This window comes from Octopus sinensis, linkage group LG8, assembly GCF_006345805.1.
Source record: "Octopus sinensis linkage group LG8, ASM634580v1, whole genome shotgun sequence".
Taxonomy (NCBI): Eukaryota; Metazoa; Mollusca; class Cephalopoda; order Octopoda; family Octopodidae; genus Octopus; species Octopus sinensis.
Genome location: NC_043004.1, coordinates 23,260,478 through 23,283,464, shown reverse-complemented (window position 1 = coordinate 23,283,464; position 22,987 = coordinate 23,260,478). Strand labels below are relative to the sequence as shown.

The window sequence follows — 22,987 nt, the reverse complement described above, 5'->3', positions numbered from 1 at the left end:
ACCAGAAAATAACTTGACTTAAAATCTAAAATTGCTTAAACTCAACTTTCATTTGCGTGTGTATAAATCAGAGAAACTATGTTTTGTTAAAGACAAATGAAAAGCTTTTTATTTTTCTTACAGCTTCTAAATGTAATACGAGAATCTATCCATTTGTGGAGAGAAAACAAATTAAATGAAAACTCAAAAACAAACACAAAAAAGATCAATTTAATGGATTTCAAGTTTTCTTCTGACTCTAAATAAAGTTGTTGAACAATCCTAGAGTTTTCGTTGTCAAATAAACATTTTAGCATCTCAGATTTTAAAATAATTCCACAAATATCAATAAATTTAAAGAATTTAGATATTTTGCGATATGAACGAAATTGTTTCGCATATTAATTTAATATCAATGTTCAGGAACCTCAGCATGGCCGATCGACATGCTAGGAAAGACAGTTAAATTTTTCTCAAATCATGCCGCAACGTCTTAAAAATGAAGAACACAAGATTATACTGTTGCAAAAAGACTGGATTGTCATGGCTGGAATGTTTTTGATTGTAAGTCGAGAATGAATAAAATTGACCTGGGATTAAATAACATCTGAAAGAACAAACGTGGCTGTTCTATCTGCTAGATATAACAGCCAAACAAAATCTGTATTAAACAGATAACAAACGGAATGATGTGGTCTGAGAAACATTTAGTAAAAAAACAGGTTGGTCACCTCTTGAGCGTTCTTGGTCATAGGTTGGTTTAATCAAGTCTGATGCGGGGTTTATTAACAACGACAGTAATTAGCATTCACAGATTATTCTCTTTCTTTTCTAAACTGACATTTTGTTTTGTTTAAAAATATGTAAAATATTTTCTTCAGTCTAAACAAAATATCTGCTTGGTGTTGCCGTTGTTCTTGTTGCGATGATTATGCCTTCCATAACCTTGACTCATCAAACCTATAAACGGAGTATTCCACCCCACTTAGAATATCTTTACGTATTTCATATTTGTATCTAGGACAACGTTTTCAAAAGCGTATCTGCAAGAATTTTCAAAACGACACTTTCTATCTTTCAAGTTCAACTCATAAGCCATTGACCGACCTGAGGCTACAGTAAAAGACTAACAAATTTATAACTAAGTTGATTCAAAAGAAATTCGTAACTATACATACAACCACAACTGTGCTAATGGCTAATAATCTTATCTCTTTAACAGACCTACAGCGATTTGGTTTGCTTCAGAATAATTTCAGAATGCCCTAAATATCTTACTGGTCAAATATAGGCGTGACAGTGTGGTAAGAATCTTGCTTCGCAACCACATGGTTCGGCGTTCAATCTCATTGCGTGGCAACTTGAGCTTCTACTATAGCTTCGGCTGACCAAAGCCTTGTGAGTGGATTTGGTAGACGGAAACCAAAAGAAGCCCGTCGTTTATATATATATATATATATATATATATATATGTATGTATGTGTGTCTTTGTGTCAGTGTTTGTCCTCCTCCACTGATTGGCAACCGGTGTTGGTGTGTTTACTTCCACATAACCTGGCGGTTCAGCAAAAGTTACCGATAGAATAAGTACTAGGATTAAAAAGTAAGTACTGGGATCGATTCATTCAACTAAAAATTCAGAGCGGTGCTCCAGTATGACCGCTGTCTAATGTCTGAAACGAGTAAAAAATAAAAGACAAAAGATAAATGGAGCAGATTATGGAAAACATCGAGAAAATTATTGATTTTCTTCAATTTCATTCCACCGTATTGTCAGATTATCTATACTGGCTGTAGGCATGCCTGATGGCCAATTGGAGGTTGTACGGAATACCGCCGTAGCTAGCAATTTAGACCTGGTACCTAAGTAAAATTTGAACTCAGAGTATAAAGAACTGGAACAGAAGGCACAAGACATCATCTCACCCGAAGCAATAGCAATTCTGTCAATGAACTAACCTTCTATGACGCTATTTATTCCCAGCCTTGAAAATTTGTAAACCAACCAGTGAGATTTGAACTAAGAATGCAGTGAGATAGAACATACTGGAAGATATTCTAGCTAACATTCTTACAGCTCTACAAATTCGCAGCATTTAAATTCTAGGTTGGAAGTTGTTGGTTTGATGAGAAAGAAAATGATTTTCGCAAAAGTATAAACATTATTTAATGAATCAGTTAAAGTTATGCAAAATTAATGGGCTCGCTCTGTGATATTAAACGTTATTTAAAGATTCATTCATTTAGAATAATATTTTTTCCATTGGGTCTCTGATCTCTCGCTCTTTCCTTAATTTATAAATTATTATTCAGTTATATGAATTTATAATTAATGGTGCTCACCCAACGATACAAAGATTATTTAACGAATTATTGAGTGAAAATAATACAGGGTGTTCGGATTAAATTTGACAGTTTTCATAAAAGGAAAAGAAAACATAATATTCCATTCAAAAATAAAAGTATTAAAATAAGTTAAATATCAACTACATTATGGCTGGGAGATAAGAGTTTACTCAAAGTAGCCGCCCCCAACTTCCAACACAACCTTAAGACGGCTCCGGAACGTGGCGCATGAGTTCCTCACGGTGTTCCTGGGAAGATCTTCAAACACCTTGATCTCTGCCATCAGTTCGGTCTTGGTGTTGCAGGCAGAGTGGTTGGTGTCTTCCTCAACCGCTCCCCACTCAGAGTAATGCATCGAATTACAATCGGGCGAATCTGGAGGCCAGAAATTGGGTTGGTGAAGTTATAGGAATTCTCCAACCACTTCGTGACTCTTTCCGGAGGTGTGGCAAAGATCCGAATCATGCTGCCTAACATATGGCCTTCCAGCAGTAACCCTCTCCAGCTAGAGTTTGACCACAGTCTCTAGCTTCAAATAGCCATCTACATTGAGCCTAGGGCCATGTCTTGTAATTATGTGATGAATTCCAGTGTGCAGATGCCCTACCGGCTACGAGTTCGTAGTCACCGTTACATGTCTTCCAGCCTTTAAAGTGTTCATAGAGCACCGAGGAGCAGTCATGATGTCAGTATTTTGATACCCGGCGCAAATCATGAGACAGGTAACTCTTTTCCAATATTCAGATGACAATGAGTATTGGTTTCCAATTCTCCGATTCAGCTAGCTATTTCTCAAATACAACTATAATTCTTATGCTCTCCAACACCGTTGACTGTTCAACAGTACATGAAAATTTCTTAAAAGGGAAACATAAATATTGTCAAATTTAGCTCGGAACCATGTATAAATTTAATGGGTCTCAGTGAAAATCGTCCCACTATTAAATTAAATGGAACAGGCCTGGAGTTAGCGAGAAGACCTATATGTGTTCATTGGTTCTGAGTGTAATAAATCCACGCTTCCCTTAAATGACTTAAAATGGTTGGTAGAAAAGAATATGGCACATTAAATAACTTAGTTTGAGATACCATATATCATAAAATAAGACGAGGTGGTCACGGCTACACTTGCTTTGACAAAAATGTCTACTCAGTCAGAGTTGGTCTGTCTCTAAGACACAACAGTAATAACAAAAGCAGCAGTAGCTGCAGTAGTAGTAGTAACAGTAATATAAACGCAAAATATTTGATCATCTCATGTTTTTAGCTAGAATAGGTGGTTATGCAAGACAGAACAAGAGTAATTTTTCAGGAAATATCAAATAGAAACGACACCAGATATACACAAACACACTGATATATTCCTGTATTTTTCAACACAGATTTCACTTAAGCCTTTCAAACACTTCCTAATTGCATCGAAGCTACGAGTAATAGGTTAAATTGCTTTGTTGCAAATGGTGTGAAATAACATTTAAGTGAAAACCCCCCAGAGTGGTCAACATTTGTTCTTTCAGGTTAAGTATTCTAGCTTCGTTCATAAATCTAATATTACATTAAGAGAAACTATCAGACGAGACTAAATCAACAAAAATCCCACAATCAAGTGTTTTAGGTTATTTAGATGGAAATATCGGTTGCTGATTTGTAAAACATTTTTTTTTTATCTCAGGAAAATATGTTTATTTGTATCTCTAAAATGATTTATAACTAAAGAATTACACGTTTTTCCTCGATATATTCTCTGATAGCTTTTACTTTCAGACACAATATCTATATATCAGAACAAATTTAGTTAGATGGCAGAATCATAAACCAACCACAAACATACAAATATACTCAGATATACTCACACAAATATATATACACATATAAACACATAAACGAACATATAAATGTACACACACACACACACACACATACTCGCATATGTACAAACAGATATATAAACATACATACACATAAAAGAATTTGGATAAAATTGCAATAGAAAACCTTTTTATTGGGACAATAATTCAGAGCCAATGTTTAAGTGGATATTTGTGTTTTGATTCAGAAATTCTGTGTTTGAAATAAATGTTTTCAACTACGACAATAGGCAATACACACAAACATACATCTCTAAACAGAAGACTGAAACAATTGGGTATACATAGATTCATTTATACACACAAGAATTCATATATCTATCTATCTATCTATCTATCTATCTATCTATCTATCTATCTATCTATCTATCTATCTATCTATCTATCTATCTATCTATCCATATACATGATGCATACGTACAAACAGACACATACATACATGCATGTATATGGCACGTTCAGACGTTTTAATAACAGTATGGAAAGTAAAGCAAATAGTAAAGTTTATGGTTAGAACAACACAGATGATCAAATTAACACCAAGACCAGCTTAAGTGACCAAATTTATAATTAGAGCAATAGAAATAACCGGAATTTATAGATGGGCCAGCATAAATGGCCAGAATAATTTTCAGACGTAGGTAAATGATCTTATTCGAGTTTGAATGAGATAAGTAGTTAATTCGTAGTTAAATCAATAAAATTAATCAGGAGTCATAGTCAAACTTAAATAGCCCGATCCATTGATAAACTGGTAGAATTAATCTGAATTCATAGCCAGTATGATTCGCATTTAGACTAATATTGGTATGCATACATACATACACTCACACACACACCTTTCTGTATACATACATGCATGTATGAATATCATAATACTTAATTGCCCACATTCACATACATGCATATATATATATAATATATATATATATATATATATATATATATTATATATATATATATGCATGTATAATAACTGGATCGACATAAATGACAAGATTCATAATTAGAGAGTAACACAAAAGGCTAGCATCTTAGAACAATTAAAATGACCGAGATTGCTAGTTAGGTCACCGTAGTTGGTCAGATACGTCCTGAAACGAAGACAAATGATGAACTTATCGAATAGCCAAAAACAAAAGAGAAGAATCATATATTTTATCTTGTTTCATTCATTAGACAGCGACCATGTCAGGACACCACCTAAGATAATTTTTAATGGAATGAATCGACTGCAATACTTAGGTTTGTAAAAACCTGATACTTATTCTATTAGTCTCTTTTGCCGAACCGCTAGATTACGGAAGACGTGATTACAACAATGGTTGCCAAGCATTAGATGAAGACAAACGCAAAAGCACGCACACACACACACACACACGCGCGCGCGCACATACACACACACACAATATTCTTTCAGTTTTCGTCTAGCAAATCGATTTACAAGCCTTCGGTCGGTCCGCGGCTATTGTATAACATATTTGCCCAAGGAGCCACGCAGTCAGTGGGATTGAACCCGGAGCAATGTGGTTGGGGTGCATCTTCTTATTACACACCCACACCTGCATCTATCTTTTATATTTTGCTTGTTTCATTCACTGGACTGCGACCATACTGGGACATCACCTTGAGGGGTTTAGTCGAACAAATCGACCTATGTACTTATTTTGAAGTCTGGTATTTATTCTATGTGTCCCTTTAGCCTAACTGCAATGAAATTCGCACACAGAACGCAGAGTCAAAATTGACCTACATTACTCTGTAGGTCGAAAAAAAATAATGTACCAGCCGTGACCGTGGTTGATTTAACCAACTGTTATTTCCCTTAATAACACGTTGCCTTGTGTCTGTCTAATGAGAATAATTAAATTATATACCTGCAAAAGAAAGACGCTGGTGTGTTTTATTGTAATAGTTTAATATGCTAGTGTCTAACAAAATGTTTACAGAGTCTAATGAAATAAGATTTAAAGAAAGTAATGTAAAACTAACGACAGGATCAAATGCAAAAGAAAAACAAACTTAAAAACACTAACAAAACTAAAATCAACAAACTATAAAAAATGAAAAAGAAAACAGCGAATATTTACAGTCAATATAATCAATCTGATTTTATTGATTTCTGGACAAAATAAATGACGGTCGGTGAAGAAACTGATTGGAATTTAAATGATGATGTGGGGTCCAATTTTTAAAATAAAATGAGTCCGGATTTATCAACCAGTGAAGGATGTATAACATTTTGAAACACACGTTAATTATCACTTCTAGCCATTTAAGTATCATACTTATATATCATACATATACATATGTATATACACTATTGAAAGCATGATGCTGTGGTTTACGGTAGAAAAAAAATTCTCACAGACGTAAAACACTCAAAACGAGACGAATCAAAATTGTTCTAAGTGTGATGCAAGATATATATTTCGAACTTTTTGGACTTTATCAATGACGTGTACGTACTGGCCACATGCCTTGACGAAATTTTCCCCTTTCAATATATAGGAAACAATTGAATTATACACTCACTGCTATTGTGAATAGCCACCAGGCTGAGCGAAAACCCAGTGTACGCAAATAAAAAAGGATTAAATTTAAATCAATATTTATGTTCCATACTTAACATACTTACGAAGCAAACCACCGCAGCATGCCTTTTAACAGTGTATATCCAGTATGATACATTGATAGCTATTTTATTCTAACACTGTCTGAATTGCGTACATCGGATTTTTATTCAACCCAGCGGTCTATTCGCAACAACAGTGAATGTATAATTCACTGTCTCCTATATAAGGAGGGACAAATTTCGTCCAGACACGTGACTAGTGGGTACTTATTATTGATATGGCCTGAAAAGGACGAAATGCTGCTGGCTTTCTTGTGAATTACTGCTAAGGCAATTCCATTTCGCCTCGCTTCGGTATATACTGCGTTTCACACAATATATATCTATGAAGAGATTTTATCCATAGAATGGCCATAGCATCATGCTTCTCAACAATGTCTATATATTGCATGGGATATATAGATGGCTTTTTTATTTGCTGCTCTTTCAGTCGCGTACACTAAATTTATACTGATGCATCTCTCTCTCTCCCTCCCTTTGCATATAGGCATACATATACGTACATACAAACATATTGATATACATCTACACCTACCTACCTATCTATCTATCTATCTATCTATCTATCTATCTATCTATCTATCTATCTATCTATCTATCTATCTATCTATCTATCTATCTATCTATCTATCTATCTATCTATCTATCTATCTATCTTACGAGCTTTACAATTGTATGCCAGACTGTTTGGAGATCTCTTGGCGGCGTGTACTGCAACTGGCAGCAAAACGGGAGCATTCCTGGTTTTGTGAGCCGAGGAGCCGTAACACTGCTGAAGAAAGATCTAAACAAGGGAAATGTAATAGATAACTTTAGGCCCATCACTCTGCTTAATGCAGACTTGAAAATTTTGGCCAAGGTGCTAGCCAAGAGGTTGGCGCTTGTCATCGAGAAACTGGTCGACAAGGCGCAAACATGCGCCGTGCCAGGCCGGACCATCCATGACAACCTCCATCTGATGCGCTACATCATAGACAGGGTAGTTAACGAACCTGGCATGGGTGGGGCCTGATCAACTTGGATCAATCAAAAGCCTTTGATAGGGTAGACCATCGATACTTGGAGGCAGTCCTGAGAGCGGCTGGTTTCGGTCCCGTCTTCCGCGGCTGGATAGCTGCCTTGTACAGAGGCATCCGTTCGGTAATTCGCGTAAATGGACATCTATCGAGACCTTTCGACATTGCACGTTCGGTCCGTCAGGGATGCCCCCTCTCGGCGCTTCTATACGTATTGACTCTTGAGCCACTACTGCGGAAGCTGGCGACTCTAAGGGGCATCCCGCGAGAATTGGGATGCGGGACGAGCGTGTCTGCATACGCGGACGACGTCACCGTCATAGTGTCTAGCCACGAGCACATCGAGCTGGTCGGCGAGACACTGAAAAACTACGAAGCGGTGACAGGAGCGAAAATCAACCGGGAAAAGTCAGTGGGCTTGCGACTAGGCACCTGGAGAAGCAAGCCCATGCCGTCCACCAGCGCCTCCGTCGTGGGACGCTGGACCGACGGCCCGGTTGAGTTGCTCGGGGTCTGGTTTGGTCCGGACCTCAAGTGGAGAAGAACTGGAACGAGATAACGAGTAGGGTGGTCACTCTCGCCCGGCAATGGGCCGAGAGGAAACTGTCCCTAAAAGGTCGAGCGGAGGTGGCGAACACGTACATCGCGTCCGTCATCTACTACCGCCTGACCGTCGTACCTTGTCCCGACCCTACCATCACCAAAACTAAACGCATCCTCTTCGCTTCTTGTGGAAAGGATGCGTCCCGATGGTCAGGCGATCCATTTGCTGTCAACACCCGTTAAAAGGAGGGCTGGGCATGCCGTGGTTGATGATGCGCAGACACGCGCTGAGACTGCGACATCTCTGGCTCTATGTAGACGACGGTGAACAGGTGTGGTCGCCGTTTGTGAGGCACGCTTTCCCGCAGCTCGTCTCCATGACCGAACTGCAGTCGTGGATCAAAAAGAGGCCGAGGAAGGGCGAATGGCACCGCGAGTGTCGCGTTGCTCTCAAGCAACTCTGCCGTCCTGGGTCGACCTTAAGTGACTTCAACACAACCAAAGCATTCTATAGGGGTTTAGTGGAGGGGAGGTACGACGACGAGCTCGGGGCGAACCTGGACGTCGACGAGGAGTACCTGACCCGCCTGTTCGGGACGACTTTCGGGCCAGGGCCCATGGACAACTTCCAGAGATCCCTGGCCTGGCAGTGCTACCGAGAAGCGCTACCCGTTGGGATAAGCTCTACAGACACGGCTCGAGAAACACGGGACCGACCTGCCCGAGATGCGGTCAGAGCGACGAAACCGTTCTGCACGCACTCGTTCAGTGTCCAACAATTTCCGACCTGTGGCTTATGTCGAACAACTGCTGTCACGTGTGGGACGAGTCGGTTTATCAGCTGAGTCTATCGTCAATATTGTCACGCCTCCTTCCTTCAAACGGGAAGGAAGAGCTATTTTCATCATCCTGTGGCTATGGCGAAAGAATGTATCTGGTGGACGCGTCTGAAAGGATTGGAGACAAACACTTTCCTCTCTGGTCAATCTCTCATCAACTTCTTCAAGTACCACTTGAAAAGGAAAGTGAGAGTAGAGAGGCAAGTTTTGTCTAGCGAATGTTTTAAAAAAAGATGGGTGAATGTAGCAAGAATGGCACGTATGAATGACGAAGCCACCTTGAGCATAGTCCTATGAACCCAGAAATCGAAAACAGAGAGTTGCTTATTTGCAAAAAAAAAAAAAAAAAAAAAAGAAATATAAAATGTGACTTCATTGACCGAGGTTACCGTGGTCTTTCCGCAGGCTTTTCTTTCCACGGGTAAACCTCACCTGTCCTCCCTTTACACTTCATATTGACATTTCTGTGATAACGATCCTATTGATCATTTTTTTTCCTCTCCCCCCCCCTTTTTTTTTTTTTTTTTTTTTTTTAACCCCCTTATTTTTGTCCTCTTTCTCTCCTTTTACGATCCCTTTTGATCGAACCTCCCCCTTCCTTTTTTTTTTTTTTTTTTTTTAATACCTTCAAAAGAAAAGCTCTACCTTGTAATTTGTTCTATCTGTGTGCAGCCTGTGTGGCTAATAAAGAAACATATCTATCTATCTATCTATCTATCTATCTATCTATCTGACGATTTACCTACCTACCTATCTATCTGACGATTTACCTACCTATACATGTATAATTTCCAATACACAAAGACAGTGTTTCCAACATATATCCATATATCTTCGTTATCAAATAACATTATTATATGTAAATGTGAAAAACAGAAGTAGAACAATACCAAATAACAGCTTTAGTTTTACTATATTACAGTTTCTTAAACTAGCTCTCTTCTACTTTCTGTATTAAGCTATATGTGGAAGCACTCCGTCGGTTACGACGATGAGGGTTCCGGTTGATCCGAATCAACCGAACAGCCTGCTCGTGAAATTAACGTGTAAGTGGCTGAGCACTCCACTGACACGTGCACCCTTAACGTAGTTCTCGGAGATATTCAGCGTGACACAGAGAGTGACAAGGCCGGCCCCTTGAAATACAAGCACAACAGAAACAGGAAGTAAGAGTGAGAGAAAGTTGTGGTGAAAGAGTACAGCAGGGATCACCCCCATCCCCTGCCGGAGCCTCGTGGAGCTTTTTAGGTGTTTTCGCTCAATAAACACTCACAACGCCCGGTCTGGGAATCGAAACCGCGATCCCATGACCGCGAGTCCGCTGCCCTAACCACTGGGCCATTGCGCCTCCACATTAAGCTATATACATACATATGCACAGACACATACGTATGTATATATATATGAAGTTGCTTCAACTTAGCTTTAGTTACATGGTAATTTTAAATAGCGGCAGAATAGTCAAATATTTTACTTGATGACTATCGATAAATCTTTTATCAGTATTTTCTAAATTAATCTGTTAATATTTAACAGGGAGAATTTATTAAACGTACACAGGCACACATACATGCGTGCATACACGTAGAAAATTCAAATTAGTTTTATGCACAATCGCATACACAGAGACAGACGAGCAGACAGACGAGCAGACAGACGAGCAAACAGACAGACGAGCAGACAGACAGACAGACAGACACATACACACACACGTGTTTGTGTACGAATATATTTGTGGAAGTACCATTTTCAGCAGCTTCTTTCTTCCTATCTGAACCTGCCTGTTTTGTTGTTTGGCTGTATCTGTGTTTCTGTCAGTCTGTCTGTCTGTCTGTCTGTCAGCCTCTCTCTCTCTCACTCTCAATGTGCGTGCATACGTAGGTATGTATCTATCTGTCTCTCTCCCTCCCCTATCTATCTGTCTGTCTGTCTGTCCCTCTCCTCCCCCTGTCCCTCTCTCTCCTCCTCCTCTCCCTCTCTTCATCTATATGTATGGAAGAGCCTGCTTCTGTATGATTTCGAAAATTTAGAATATATTTCATTTAAAACAACATGCTGAAAGACATTGTTAATAATTTAAACCTGGAAATTTATGGTAAACAAATGTCAACAGGAAATCTCAGAAGAGGTAGATTATTCTTGCTTGACGTCAGTTCTTTCCGTTTATTATTCAGGCGCAATTGTCTCATATTTCTACGCAGGTGTATTTATCTCATTTTTCTACACATGTATAATTATCTCACTTTTGTAAAAGAGAGTCTTCATGTTGTCATAAATGTAACAAAGTTCGGATCGATAGGAAAGTGTGTAGAGTGCAAAAACACGTAACATGTGCGTGCAATTGTAGGTGTGTGTGTATGAGTATGTGTATATGCGTATGTTTGTGTACATGTGTGCTTTTGTATTTGTGTAGAGATTTAAATGTGTGAGTGCATACATATGTATATATATCGCCAGATCGCCATGTTGATTCGTTAGCTACTGCACGCATTTTTTTTTCTCTCCTTCTTTCTGTGTTTTTCTCTCTCTGTGTATCTTTCTGTTGAAGAGCGTAGGCTCGAAACGTTAAAGACTTGTTTTATTTATATTTCCTGAGCGCCATACTAATACAATTGTTCGTTTGTTTTCCACCTGCCTTCGTCTTTTGTTTATTTTCATAAAGCTTCCCGTTATATATATACATACACGCACACACGTGCACACATATATTTTGTAGCCCTCAATTTTGATTTCAAGCAGAACCATTTTCCCCATTGCAGACATTCGCCTATTCCAGATTTGGTATCATTTCACATGATTACCTATGTTTGATTTTATTTTGAATTTTTCTTTATTTGTAAAAAAAGTGTAGCACATAATTTGGCCAAGAATCACATCACCTGTAGTTTCACTCTTACGCAGTTGTCCAAAATTGATTTTCAGCCCACCAGTAGAAGAACTGAGGATTAGTGATTGCTGGAGTTCTGCGCACTGATCTGCAGTGTTTCATAATACAAAGATCTGTTCGGTGTGTGATCTTCTTGCCCGGAACACTGCTGGCTCTTCCCTGAATTTTTCATCTAGCGCGTCTTTCAAACATTGTAGTAGGACTGATGTTGAAAGCATTTTACCAATGGTGGGTGAGCACAATGCTCAAGATCATTTACAGAGACGGAGTCAAAAACTCTTAAGTCCTGAGAAGAGCCAATCTGCGCAGAATGCAGGAGGTTGTGGAAAATAATGAGACATGCAAGTAATGTTTCCTCAGAACTCTCTACTGTTCAGAGTTTCAATAGCATGCACTTTTATTGTATCATGTTTTACTATTTGAAGGGCAATTCGAATTTTCTCAGCAGCAAAATGTTGCAAAGACAGGTGAGCAATTTTAATTTCTATCTGAGCAAATTCGTTTCTCCGGGTTAACAAAGCTAACTGAAGCTTTCTTAATTTTCAATTTCATTTCGAAATCAAAAGATCTATCCTTGTACAAAGAGCTGTCAAAATACACAAAAGAATTCATTTCATCGAGTCTTGTTGTACATGTCTCTCTTGGAGGAAGTGTAAATAGCACCTTTTTTGAGGGTTATAGTAAGTTCTTAACTTACGGGCAGTAGAGAGGTGGCTCATTATTTTCTGTATAACTTGTTCCAAATAAGTTACAAGTACATAATCGTCAGAAAACAACAAATCACAAAAAAAAGTTCGAAAGTGCATTGATTTAGCTTTGAAACAAAACTAAAAGGTGTACTCGTTGTGCGTTAACAAAGATGCATATATATATATATATTATATATATATATATATATAATATATATATATATATATATATATATATATATATATGTATGTATGTATATATATAATTGAAAAATCTAAACGTGGACGAGCTTTATACTGTACTCTAATACGTTCTTAACAGAATATACCATAACTATATATATACCCTTTATTAGTCACGGTTAGAAATATATGATATAATATAATATATGATGATATAATATATATCTTTATATATATAAAACTGAGAATGTGTGTCTGTCTGTGTGTTTCCCTAAAACTTGAGAACTACTCAACCAATTTCATTCAAATTTTACACATGTCTTACTTAGGGAAGTGTCATCGGTAAAAACAAAAATCTTGAACTTTTTGCCTAGGGCGAGCCCACAGCAATATCATATCTTCTCCACTACGATTCCCTAAAACTTGAACACATACTTTGAACACATGGAGGAAAGCACCTTCGAAAAGTGTCTTCATGCGACTATGAAAGGTATCTAATCAGAGGCGGTAAATTCGTCACAATAGAAGCAAGGTTTGAGTCAACGGAGCGTGCAAGGGAGCACTTGACTCGAACTTGCAAAGTGGAAATATTTTATTTTTACCTTTATATCTGGGACGTAGGACGTCCCGGAAAAAAATTAAAAATCCCCCTCCCCAGAAGTAGAGGTAGGCTGGATTGTAGCCACACTTCTATACAAGAGGTAGGACAAGATACAATTGATCGAAATTACAAGAGACGGGCTTACAATTCCAGTCTGTTATATATTTTGAGTATTGTTATCACTAGCGATATCAAGATATAACTTTGTATTTTGTATTTTATGTGTAGATGTATATATATAGATGTACATGTAATATGTACACATATATATTCACATATATATACATGCACTAGCACTATGACCCGGCAACGACGGATCTTTAATGCTAGTATATATATATATGTCTTTCATATTTTATTTGTTTCAGCCATTAGACTGTGGTCATGCTGGGGCACTGCCTTGAAGAATTTTTAGTTGAATGAATCAACTCCAGTACTTCTTTAGGCCCGGTACTTATTCCGTCGATCTCTTTTACCGACCCGCTATGTTAAGGGGGCGTAAACACACCAACGCTGTTTGTCAAGCACTGGTGAGGAACAAACACAGATGCAAAGATCACACACACACACACGCACGCACACATATTTGCACGACAGCTTACTTCCAATTTCCGTCTGCTAAATTCACTCACAAGGCTTTGGTCGACCCGAGGCTAAAACACACAAAGTGCCAAGCAGTAGAACAGAACCTGGAACCATGTAGATGGATTCGAAAACGTTTGTGTTATCAGGAAAAAAGCAGTACACAATAACATATTTTAATAGTTCTTGCAAAAGCTGTGAGCTGGCAGAATCGTTACTGCACCGGGCAAAATGCTTAGCGGCATTTTGTTCGTCTCTACGTTCTGAGTTCAAATTCCCCCGAGGTCGACTTTGCCTTCTAGCCTTTCGAGGTCGATAAAATAAGTACCGGTTGAGTACCAGAGTCGATGTAAGCAACTTAGCCCTGAAACTGCTAGCTTCATACCAAAATTTGAAATCAATATTTCCCTTGCAAAGGCGCTGAGCTGGCAGAATCATTAGCACACCGGAAAAACGCTTAGCGGCATTCCGTATAACTTGACCTTCTGAGTTCAAATTTCGCTGAGGTTGCCTTTACTGTTCATCCTTTTGGGGTCGATAAAATAAAAACCAGTTGAACACGGGGTCGCTGTAATCGACTTACCCTTTTCCTGAAAATTCTGACCTTGTGCCAAAATTTGAAGGCAATATTCTTATTCTCTCTAGTTCCATTGAAATATTGAAGTCTAACGAAATAATGATCAAATATATCAACCTACATCCATCGCTTTGAGCAATGAACTCTATCCTCCTAAAAAAAGCCTTTCATAACGAAGTGAATTCGATTATTGTCTGTTTGTTGTTTGCCTCTTCCTAGAGATACTCCACAGTGCAGGGTTTTAAAACTGGAACAGTTGCTGGGACACAGTGCTATGACATTGAGCTAAAAGTCAGTGTGAGAGCTCAATGCTGAAATACAGAAGTGGAACTCAATGCCAGGACACAGTACTAAAATACAGTATCGGAATTCAGCAGCAAAACACAATACTGGGATTCAGCGTCAGATTGCTGGTCATCAAACGCTTATCGATTTAAATCTCCCCAACTCTTCTAATAATAAATGTTCAAACTATATTTCCTGCCTTCAATGTCATATTTGTTTTGGTTTTCACCAAATTGAATCTAAATTATGAAGTTTGTTGAGGCGTTTATATAATACAAATCTAAAATTACATTTTTAACCTTTATTTGCTTCTCCCTAAAATTATTGAAGCCGGCAAAGTGTTTGATTATGAGATAACTCTAAATCAAAATGACATTTTTGTTTCTTTAACGAATTTGTAATTTTACATTTCATCGCAATTAACTTTGTAGTAGCGACCTTTGTTAGCGGACTGAAATGTTTTATGGATACAAGCAAAATGTTTACACCATTCATCACAAAATATGTCATTAAAACAAAATATAAAATATTAAAAAATAGCAAATAATTTATTCCTAACCACAGAAACAATTCATTAGAAAGTTATCGAAATAATAATTTTTTTCAACCAAATTTGTCTTTCAAAATATTATTTAACTGATATTTTTAACGATAACCATGAAATAAAAATGTATAATTTAGTAACTGTTGGGGAAGATCGAGTGTTAATCCAATTATATATCGTCTACGCCTTTCTCCTCCATTCTTTCACTTGCCTCGCTTTGTTCCATTCATTCTTTATTGCTTCCATGCTGTTACTCCCAACCTTACTTTCTCAAAAATTCTTTAATTCTCCACTTAATTTCGAAAATTTTATTCGGTTTCACAAACCAAAGGGATGAAAGGACAGGGAATTTTATTGATGGAGCGTTGGATTTTGACAAAGACAACTAATCCTCGCATCTAGATTCATTGACCCCAGGGATATGGATAATATATCTCCTCTATAATTTACTTCTCATAAAATTGTTACTGTGTTCTTGTTCCCGATCAATTTCCAGTCTCCTAAAGCTGGACATCAAAAACTAAAAAAATAAAGGAATTTTAGTCGACTTCCTTGATAACTACTGACTGATCAATAGAAATGAATTATAATACGAAGGATGTTCATTAATGATTTCCCCTGAACCACTTTTCAAGGACTGGGATAAACGAAACCTGGCACAATTATTAGTCTTTCTCTACATAGCCACTACCAATGGTGATATACTTCTTCCATCGCTTTATACAGCTGTAAATACCTCGTCTGTAGAAGTCGGTAGGTTGCATCAGGAGTCAAGACTTTATCTCGGAAATAAGTTCATCATCATCCCAAAAGTGCTTCCCCTTCAAAAAAGGCTTCATGGTTGGAAAGAAGTGGAAGTCTGATGGTGCGAGGTCAGGAGAGTAAGGAGAAAAAGGGATGATTTTATAGCTACAGGGGTGTGCTTTCATCTGGGCAACATGTGCATTGTAAACTGGGCGTTGTCTTGAAGGAGACAGACTCCTTTGGTCAGCATGCCACGCCTCCTTGGCTTTGATGGCGTCAGCGGAGAAGCATAATATGCCCCGTTAATTGTGGTGGTGCCCTTTGCCAGAAAATCCATCGTCAATACTCGGCGCTGATCCCAAAAGACTGTGAGCATTACCTTGTCTGCTGAAGGTTGAACGCGAGCCTTCTTTGCAGGAGGTGAATTATCATGCTTCCATTGCTTCGACTGGGCTTTACTCTCAGGATCATAGTGATGGGTCTATGTTTCATCCTGTGTGATAAGGCTGACGAAAAAGTCCTTGTTTTCTTGGTACAATGTCAAAAGAGTTTGGGGGTAATCGACTCGCTCCTGCTTCTGAAAAAGTGTGAGCATCCTCGGAATCCATCGTACAGACAACTTCTGCATGGGCAAATGGTCGTGAATGATTATTTTCCACGGACCCTACACTTATCTTCACTTCTTGGGCTAGTGACCAAATAGTTATATGGTGATCCTCCAAAATGGTAGCTTCCACTTTATGGATGGTGTCATCATCAATGGCGGAATGTGGTCCATATTTCCACCGATGTCCGACCACATTTGAACTGGCGATGGCAGTGTTTGACTACGTCGTATGATGGGGCATCGTGACCATAAACGTCTTTCTTGTCGTAGAAAGTCTCTTTTGGTGTACGACCTTTCAAGTATAACTGATCTGCATTCAATTGCCTCCATTATAACATCCTAGTCCACTTCAGCAGCCGTAAAAGACAAACAGATATCAGTGGAAAGCTGCAATTTACAATGTGACATATTGAGACAGGTATGATTATACCTGTGCAAGTTCCCTTTCCTGCAATAATCAGAAGTGGGTCAGGGGAAATCTTTAATAAACACCCCCTGTATAAGTGACTGTGTATTTCACTAAAATAATACCTAGAAGGGAATCAGTGTGCTGCTGGGTGTGGCAAGATCGGTGCTTTGATTTAGAAATACCATCTAGCCGAGGTGCTACTACAGTTTTTGACTATCAAATTTCACTCACCAAAATATGGGGCGACCCGAAGCAATGACAAGAAAGTTGTCCAAGATACTGCACAGTGGGACAACTCCTAGCAATTAAGCACTAGGATCAATGTGATCAGCTTGTCCCTACCATATAAAATTACTGAACTTGTACCAACATTTTGGCCCTGCATGATCCCCCAGTTCCAACTGTCGGTTCTGGTTCATTGTCAAAAGATCTTTGCTAAGTTTGCACTATCCTCACACCCTTCAGTTTTCCGCCATATTTACTCTGTGGTACAAAGGTGACAGCAAATCAACCGCCCATATACTTGGACAAGAATCCTCCTTTTATCGAGAGATATGCACTGTGCTACCACTTTGTGGATTGGTGTGTGATGCACTATTCATACCTGCTTTGTTGCTTGAATCTCTGAAAGAGAAGGATTTACCTCATTCAATAAATCACACATCCTGGCATCTGTCTGTCCTGACTTTATCCCAATCTTCATTGCATTTTTCTTTTAACAGTTTGCAACAGAATTTACAATTTCTGTTTCTGTGCTTCACTATGAGATGATCGGTGGGAACACAAACTCCCAAGAGTAATTGAACTTATAAAACTAATTGTTGACAAAGCAAATATCAAATTCCTCACATTTATTTTTTTATCTTTTATCTTTTACTTGTTTCAGTCATTAGACTGCGGCCATGCTGGAGCATCACCTTGAAGAATTTGAGTCCAATAGATCGACCGAGTACTTACCTTTTTCTTTAAGCTTGGTACTTATTCTATCGGTTTCTTTTGCTGAATCGCTAAGTTACAGGGACGTAAATGCACAACATCGGTTGTCAAACGGTCGTAGGAGACAAACTAAAAGACACACACAGGCACACAGACATACACACACACATAAATATATACACAAGGGGCTTCTTTCAGTTTCCGTCTACCAAATCTACTTGCAAGGCTTCGGTCGGCCCGAGGCTACAGCAGAAGATTTTTCCCATGTGGTGGAGAAGCAATCCACGACTCAGCGTTCGTTTTAATTCTCTTATTCTGTCGCCAGTACCGACAAAGAAAGGCTGATATACGTTTCTAATATAATCTAAGAAAACCTTGACTAGTCTATGTAACCAATATCAACTAAGACAGCCATAATTAAACTATGTTTTTGATATACACCAATAAAGAAAAAGAATCTAACCTTTGTTATTAATTTTCCTGTGTAATCTGTTTCTAATTTCCACTAAGGAAACGGCCATGCTTTTACAAATTGTCATTCTCTCTTAAATATTTGTTGGAACTCATAAAACCAACTAAGATATTAACAATATTGTTTATTTTTATAATAATTAACTAAAGTTTATTAATGACAATACAAAAACAAAAATAACACAAAGAGTACATCCAAATACAAACAACCATATGGCGCCTACTTTAATTTTAAAGAGAAAGACAATAAGATTTTAGAATAAATTTGGAATAAAAGAGTAAGTTGGCAGCTGCAGAGTAAAATTGGCTTCTTAAAAGTTATACTGCCGAGAAGAGATAACAATTACTAAATAGAATTTCCTGTCTTATTTCCACAGTGATAAAACCAAATTATTCTATAGATGAATATGGTTTTATTCCTGATGTTTTCAGAACTTTATAACATCAATTCAGTTTTCTTAAAAATAAATAATTAACTTTAAAAAAGAGAAAGGAAAGCAAATATAAAAACGAAAGAAACTCTAGTGTGATTTCCTGCGATATTTTTTGTTACAATAATCTTCATATATTTTGTCGATTTTCCAAAATAAACCTGACTCCACTCTAATAAAAGTCACAATATATGGAGACAGTAAAGTTTTGTAATAATTTTTCTGAAATTGTTTCCTATAATACTGTCTTCCTGTCATAAGTAGTTGTTATCAGGACAATAGTATTCTTTAGTAAATTTTCCGAGAAAAAGAAAATAAAGAGGAGAGAAAGAGAGAGAGAGCGACAATGAGAGATAGAGAGTGAGTGACAGAGAGGGAGAGAGAGAGCCACAGAGAGATAGATAAATAGATAGATAGATAGAGAGAGAGAGATGGTGCGATAGGTGCTTTCTAGTATTGTATAAAGCAAGTGGACAAAATATTAACGCTTCAATTTTAAGATTTTGGGGGGAATTTAAAAAATATTTTCACATAATATAAATTTTGCCACTTGAAATAAATGCGGTTACCACTCTAGGGAGGTCTCTTCATCTGATACAAGGCATTACTCGAGATATTAAACTCTAATCTTTCACACAGAATCTAACCTCTTTCACTTTGTGACCTATTTCATATTTACTCATTGCTGACTTAAAACATGAAATCTTTCCAAAGATTCTAATACTTCATTATTACACAAAATTTTGTTCGTAAGAAAATTGAAGTTTGAATTTAAGTCGTCTCTTGCATAATAAAATACTAGTAATATACCTGTTGTCTCTGAAACCGTATTACTCCTCTCTATTAATACAGTTTTCACACACACACACACACGCACACACAAAAATGACTGATTGAAGAAGCTGGTAGGATTTAGTGATGTGGACATTTATTTTCTAAATTCTGCTATAAAATCGAAGACAACCCTACATCATTAATTTCAAATTTTGGCACAAGGCCAGCAATTTTGGGGGGAGGTTGGTAAGGCGATTACATCGATCCTAGTGCTTGTCTGGTACCTATTTTATCGACTCCGAAAGGATGAAAGGCAAATTCGACTTCGGCGGAATTTGAACTCAGAATATGATGTACTAAATGACGCTAAGCATTTTGCTCGGCCTGCTAACGATTTTTCTAGCTCGCCGCCCTAGACAACTCTAAAATATTAATAATAATTAAGTATTGAATACAGTGGGAGAGTAATTCTGATCGTTAACTATACGCTGACTGGTTGTTCTCATCCTGTTATAGTCGTCATAGTTTATTCAGGGAGGTTAAATATCCAAATAGTAACATTTATGTGATGACCAGAAGGAAATATGACTTATGCTAGTTTAATTTGATTTTGACAAGTACAGGTGATAAGTCCTGACGCGTTTCGGTTTTATTAAATCTTCTCAGCCATTGATTATTCGCCGTACATGCCATACTAGTGATGAGGGAATTCGTTATATTGATGTACTCCAAACAGCTAGCAAGCAAGGAAAAGTTTATGATTAGCTGAAACATGTCTAGTATTTTCTCCCGTATTTGTTAAGATCTCATTAAATTAATAGCTAAGGCGGTATGTAGTTCTAAGTTATCTAATATCCTCTGAGCCAATACTTTCTTCACCTTATTGTATAAGACTAATTGGCTTTTTGATTGTTGTTTGTTAGTTATCATACAGATTGTATCTATGGGTATCGCTCATTAGTCGAAGTGATATAAAAATGGCAAAAAGAAGGGGAATAAAGAAATATTTTGCAGAAGGATTGAAAGAAACATTGAGATTTACACAAATGAAGTAGAAATAAAGTTAGAGACTCGAAAATGGGAAATATTGTAACTCACTTGTAAACTACCCTTCGGACAGTATTCAGTAAGAATCGATTGGTTTGGTAAATCTAAGCAAACTCCAACAAAACGTACAATATGATCGTTGATGGCATCCTTAATCTGAAAGAAATAGAAAATAGAAATAGTTGTAAGAAAAGATAAAACAAAAACATATATAAACGTTTTACTTGCTAACTCAAATAATATTCCAATATTTTTTGATAGGAAAGTAGTATAACATAACTAATGTAGTCAACAAACTAATTAACATTATAACTGAATAGAGGTGAGGTAAACATTATTAAACAATGGTTTCAGCAATCAAAGACAAAGGTGACAATTATAAAGTGGCTACTAGTTAAAGGATGACATTGTTGACGGTAAATCTCGTGTGCCTCCTCCTCAAATATTATGAAACCAGCATACAAGCAGGTGTGTTGCATACACTTCAGACATGCGTTTTGGCCCCTTCTTTTAAAGTTTAAAGATTTCACTTAATGTCTCTGAAGGGACTGTCTCCAGCCTTTGTTTGGATGGTACTTCCAGAAGGAAGTAAGGTAAAGTCTACCTTATCATTTGAACTCACAAGATAAAAGGTATTAAATTGAACAATGTAAATGATCTGTGAATAACTCAACGATTTCAGCCATTTCCCTTTACGCGCCTTTCTCTCATATTTAAACATTTAGCAATAAACAATGCCAGTACTTGTACAAAAGATCTTAATCTTATCTTTATTGAGTGTCTTCGTTTGTATTTTATAGTGCTTTTATAGAGTATCTTTCTAAATTAATGTCACTGACAAACAAACAAAATAAATAAATAACAATACCCATTATATAAAACACTTGCAAAATTAATTAACCTTATTTTCCAAACATTCGGTTTAATTATACTGTCAAAATTTCAGTTTCTTCAACTTTCAACTTCCTTTTCAGATGACAGTAATTTATAACTAAAGGTATCTTATTATGCTATATATTTGTAAAAAAATAATAGTCTTCTAATTGCACACTGTTTTCAAGATGCTACTTGTAACGTTGAAAATAATAATTGGTATGAGACGATCGTGTAATGGATGATGTCGCTCGAGTATTTATTATAAAAATCGGAGAGTAGAGATAGTTAGAGGTAAGTAGGTTAGCGACAAAATACAGAAAAGAAAACATACAAACAAAACAAATGAAAGATGTCGAAGATAATAACTCAACCAAATCGAATTGTTTTCATTGCTGATGACAAGTGTCATCGTTGAGATGGTAGGGTCACAGTAAAGTCTGTTTTAAGATGATATCAGGTCAGACCCATCAAGTAACCATTTCCTACTTGAAGGTGAAATTGCAGCAAAAGTGTAAACGAAGATTAGCATAGAACAACAATAACAAACGCAGATATAAATTGTAGAGATGTTATTTTACTTCATAATTTCTAAAGAAACGTGTTTAAAGTTGCAGATTCTTTTTGAAAAAAGGAAGTGCAGAAATATCTGCTTCTGCACGCCCTGCTAGATGCAACCATCAAGTCACTAACTTGAAAAAAGATTACTATCTTAAAAAAATGACGGATACGTTGAATATTGTAAACTTGGATAGGCCATGTCTTAAAAATGATTGTGTTGCAACCTCTGGTAACGCTTTTTGTTTTGTTGATTTGGACAGGCCATTGGCAAAACAACAACAACAACAAAAATAAAACAACAGCAGAAGCAACAACAACAACTGCAGCAGCAAAAGGGACAACAAAAATAACCAGAACACCCTCATTGGTAGCAACAGTAACAATGTAAAAAAACAAACAAGAAAAATAGTTACTGCAGAAACGACTTCAACAAGTAAAACAAGAATCTATTTCACCATATACTGTTTGACGAAAACTGAATCAACTGAGTGAATATAGTGTTACTATTTAATTAAAAGCAGATTGCACGTATTTCAATTGACCAAATGGAAAGGGAGCTG

The 22,987-nt window shown here is 37.2% G+C and overlaps 1 protein-coding gene across 1 annotated transcript in view; it reads right to left on the bottom strand.

Moving 5' to 3' along the window:
- The window catches only part of LOC115214978 (atrial natriuretic peptide receptor 1), an 853,780-nt gene that overhangs the window by 151,713 nt on the left and 679,080 nt on the right, over nt 1-22,987 (bottom strand). Inside the window, exon 11 of the mRNA XM_029784078.2 lies at nt 21,045-21,149. Within this exon, the coding sequence (XP_029639938.1) occupies nt 21,045-21,149 (105 nt within the window). The remainder of the gene's footprint in view (nt 1-21,044; nt 21,150-22,987) is intronic.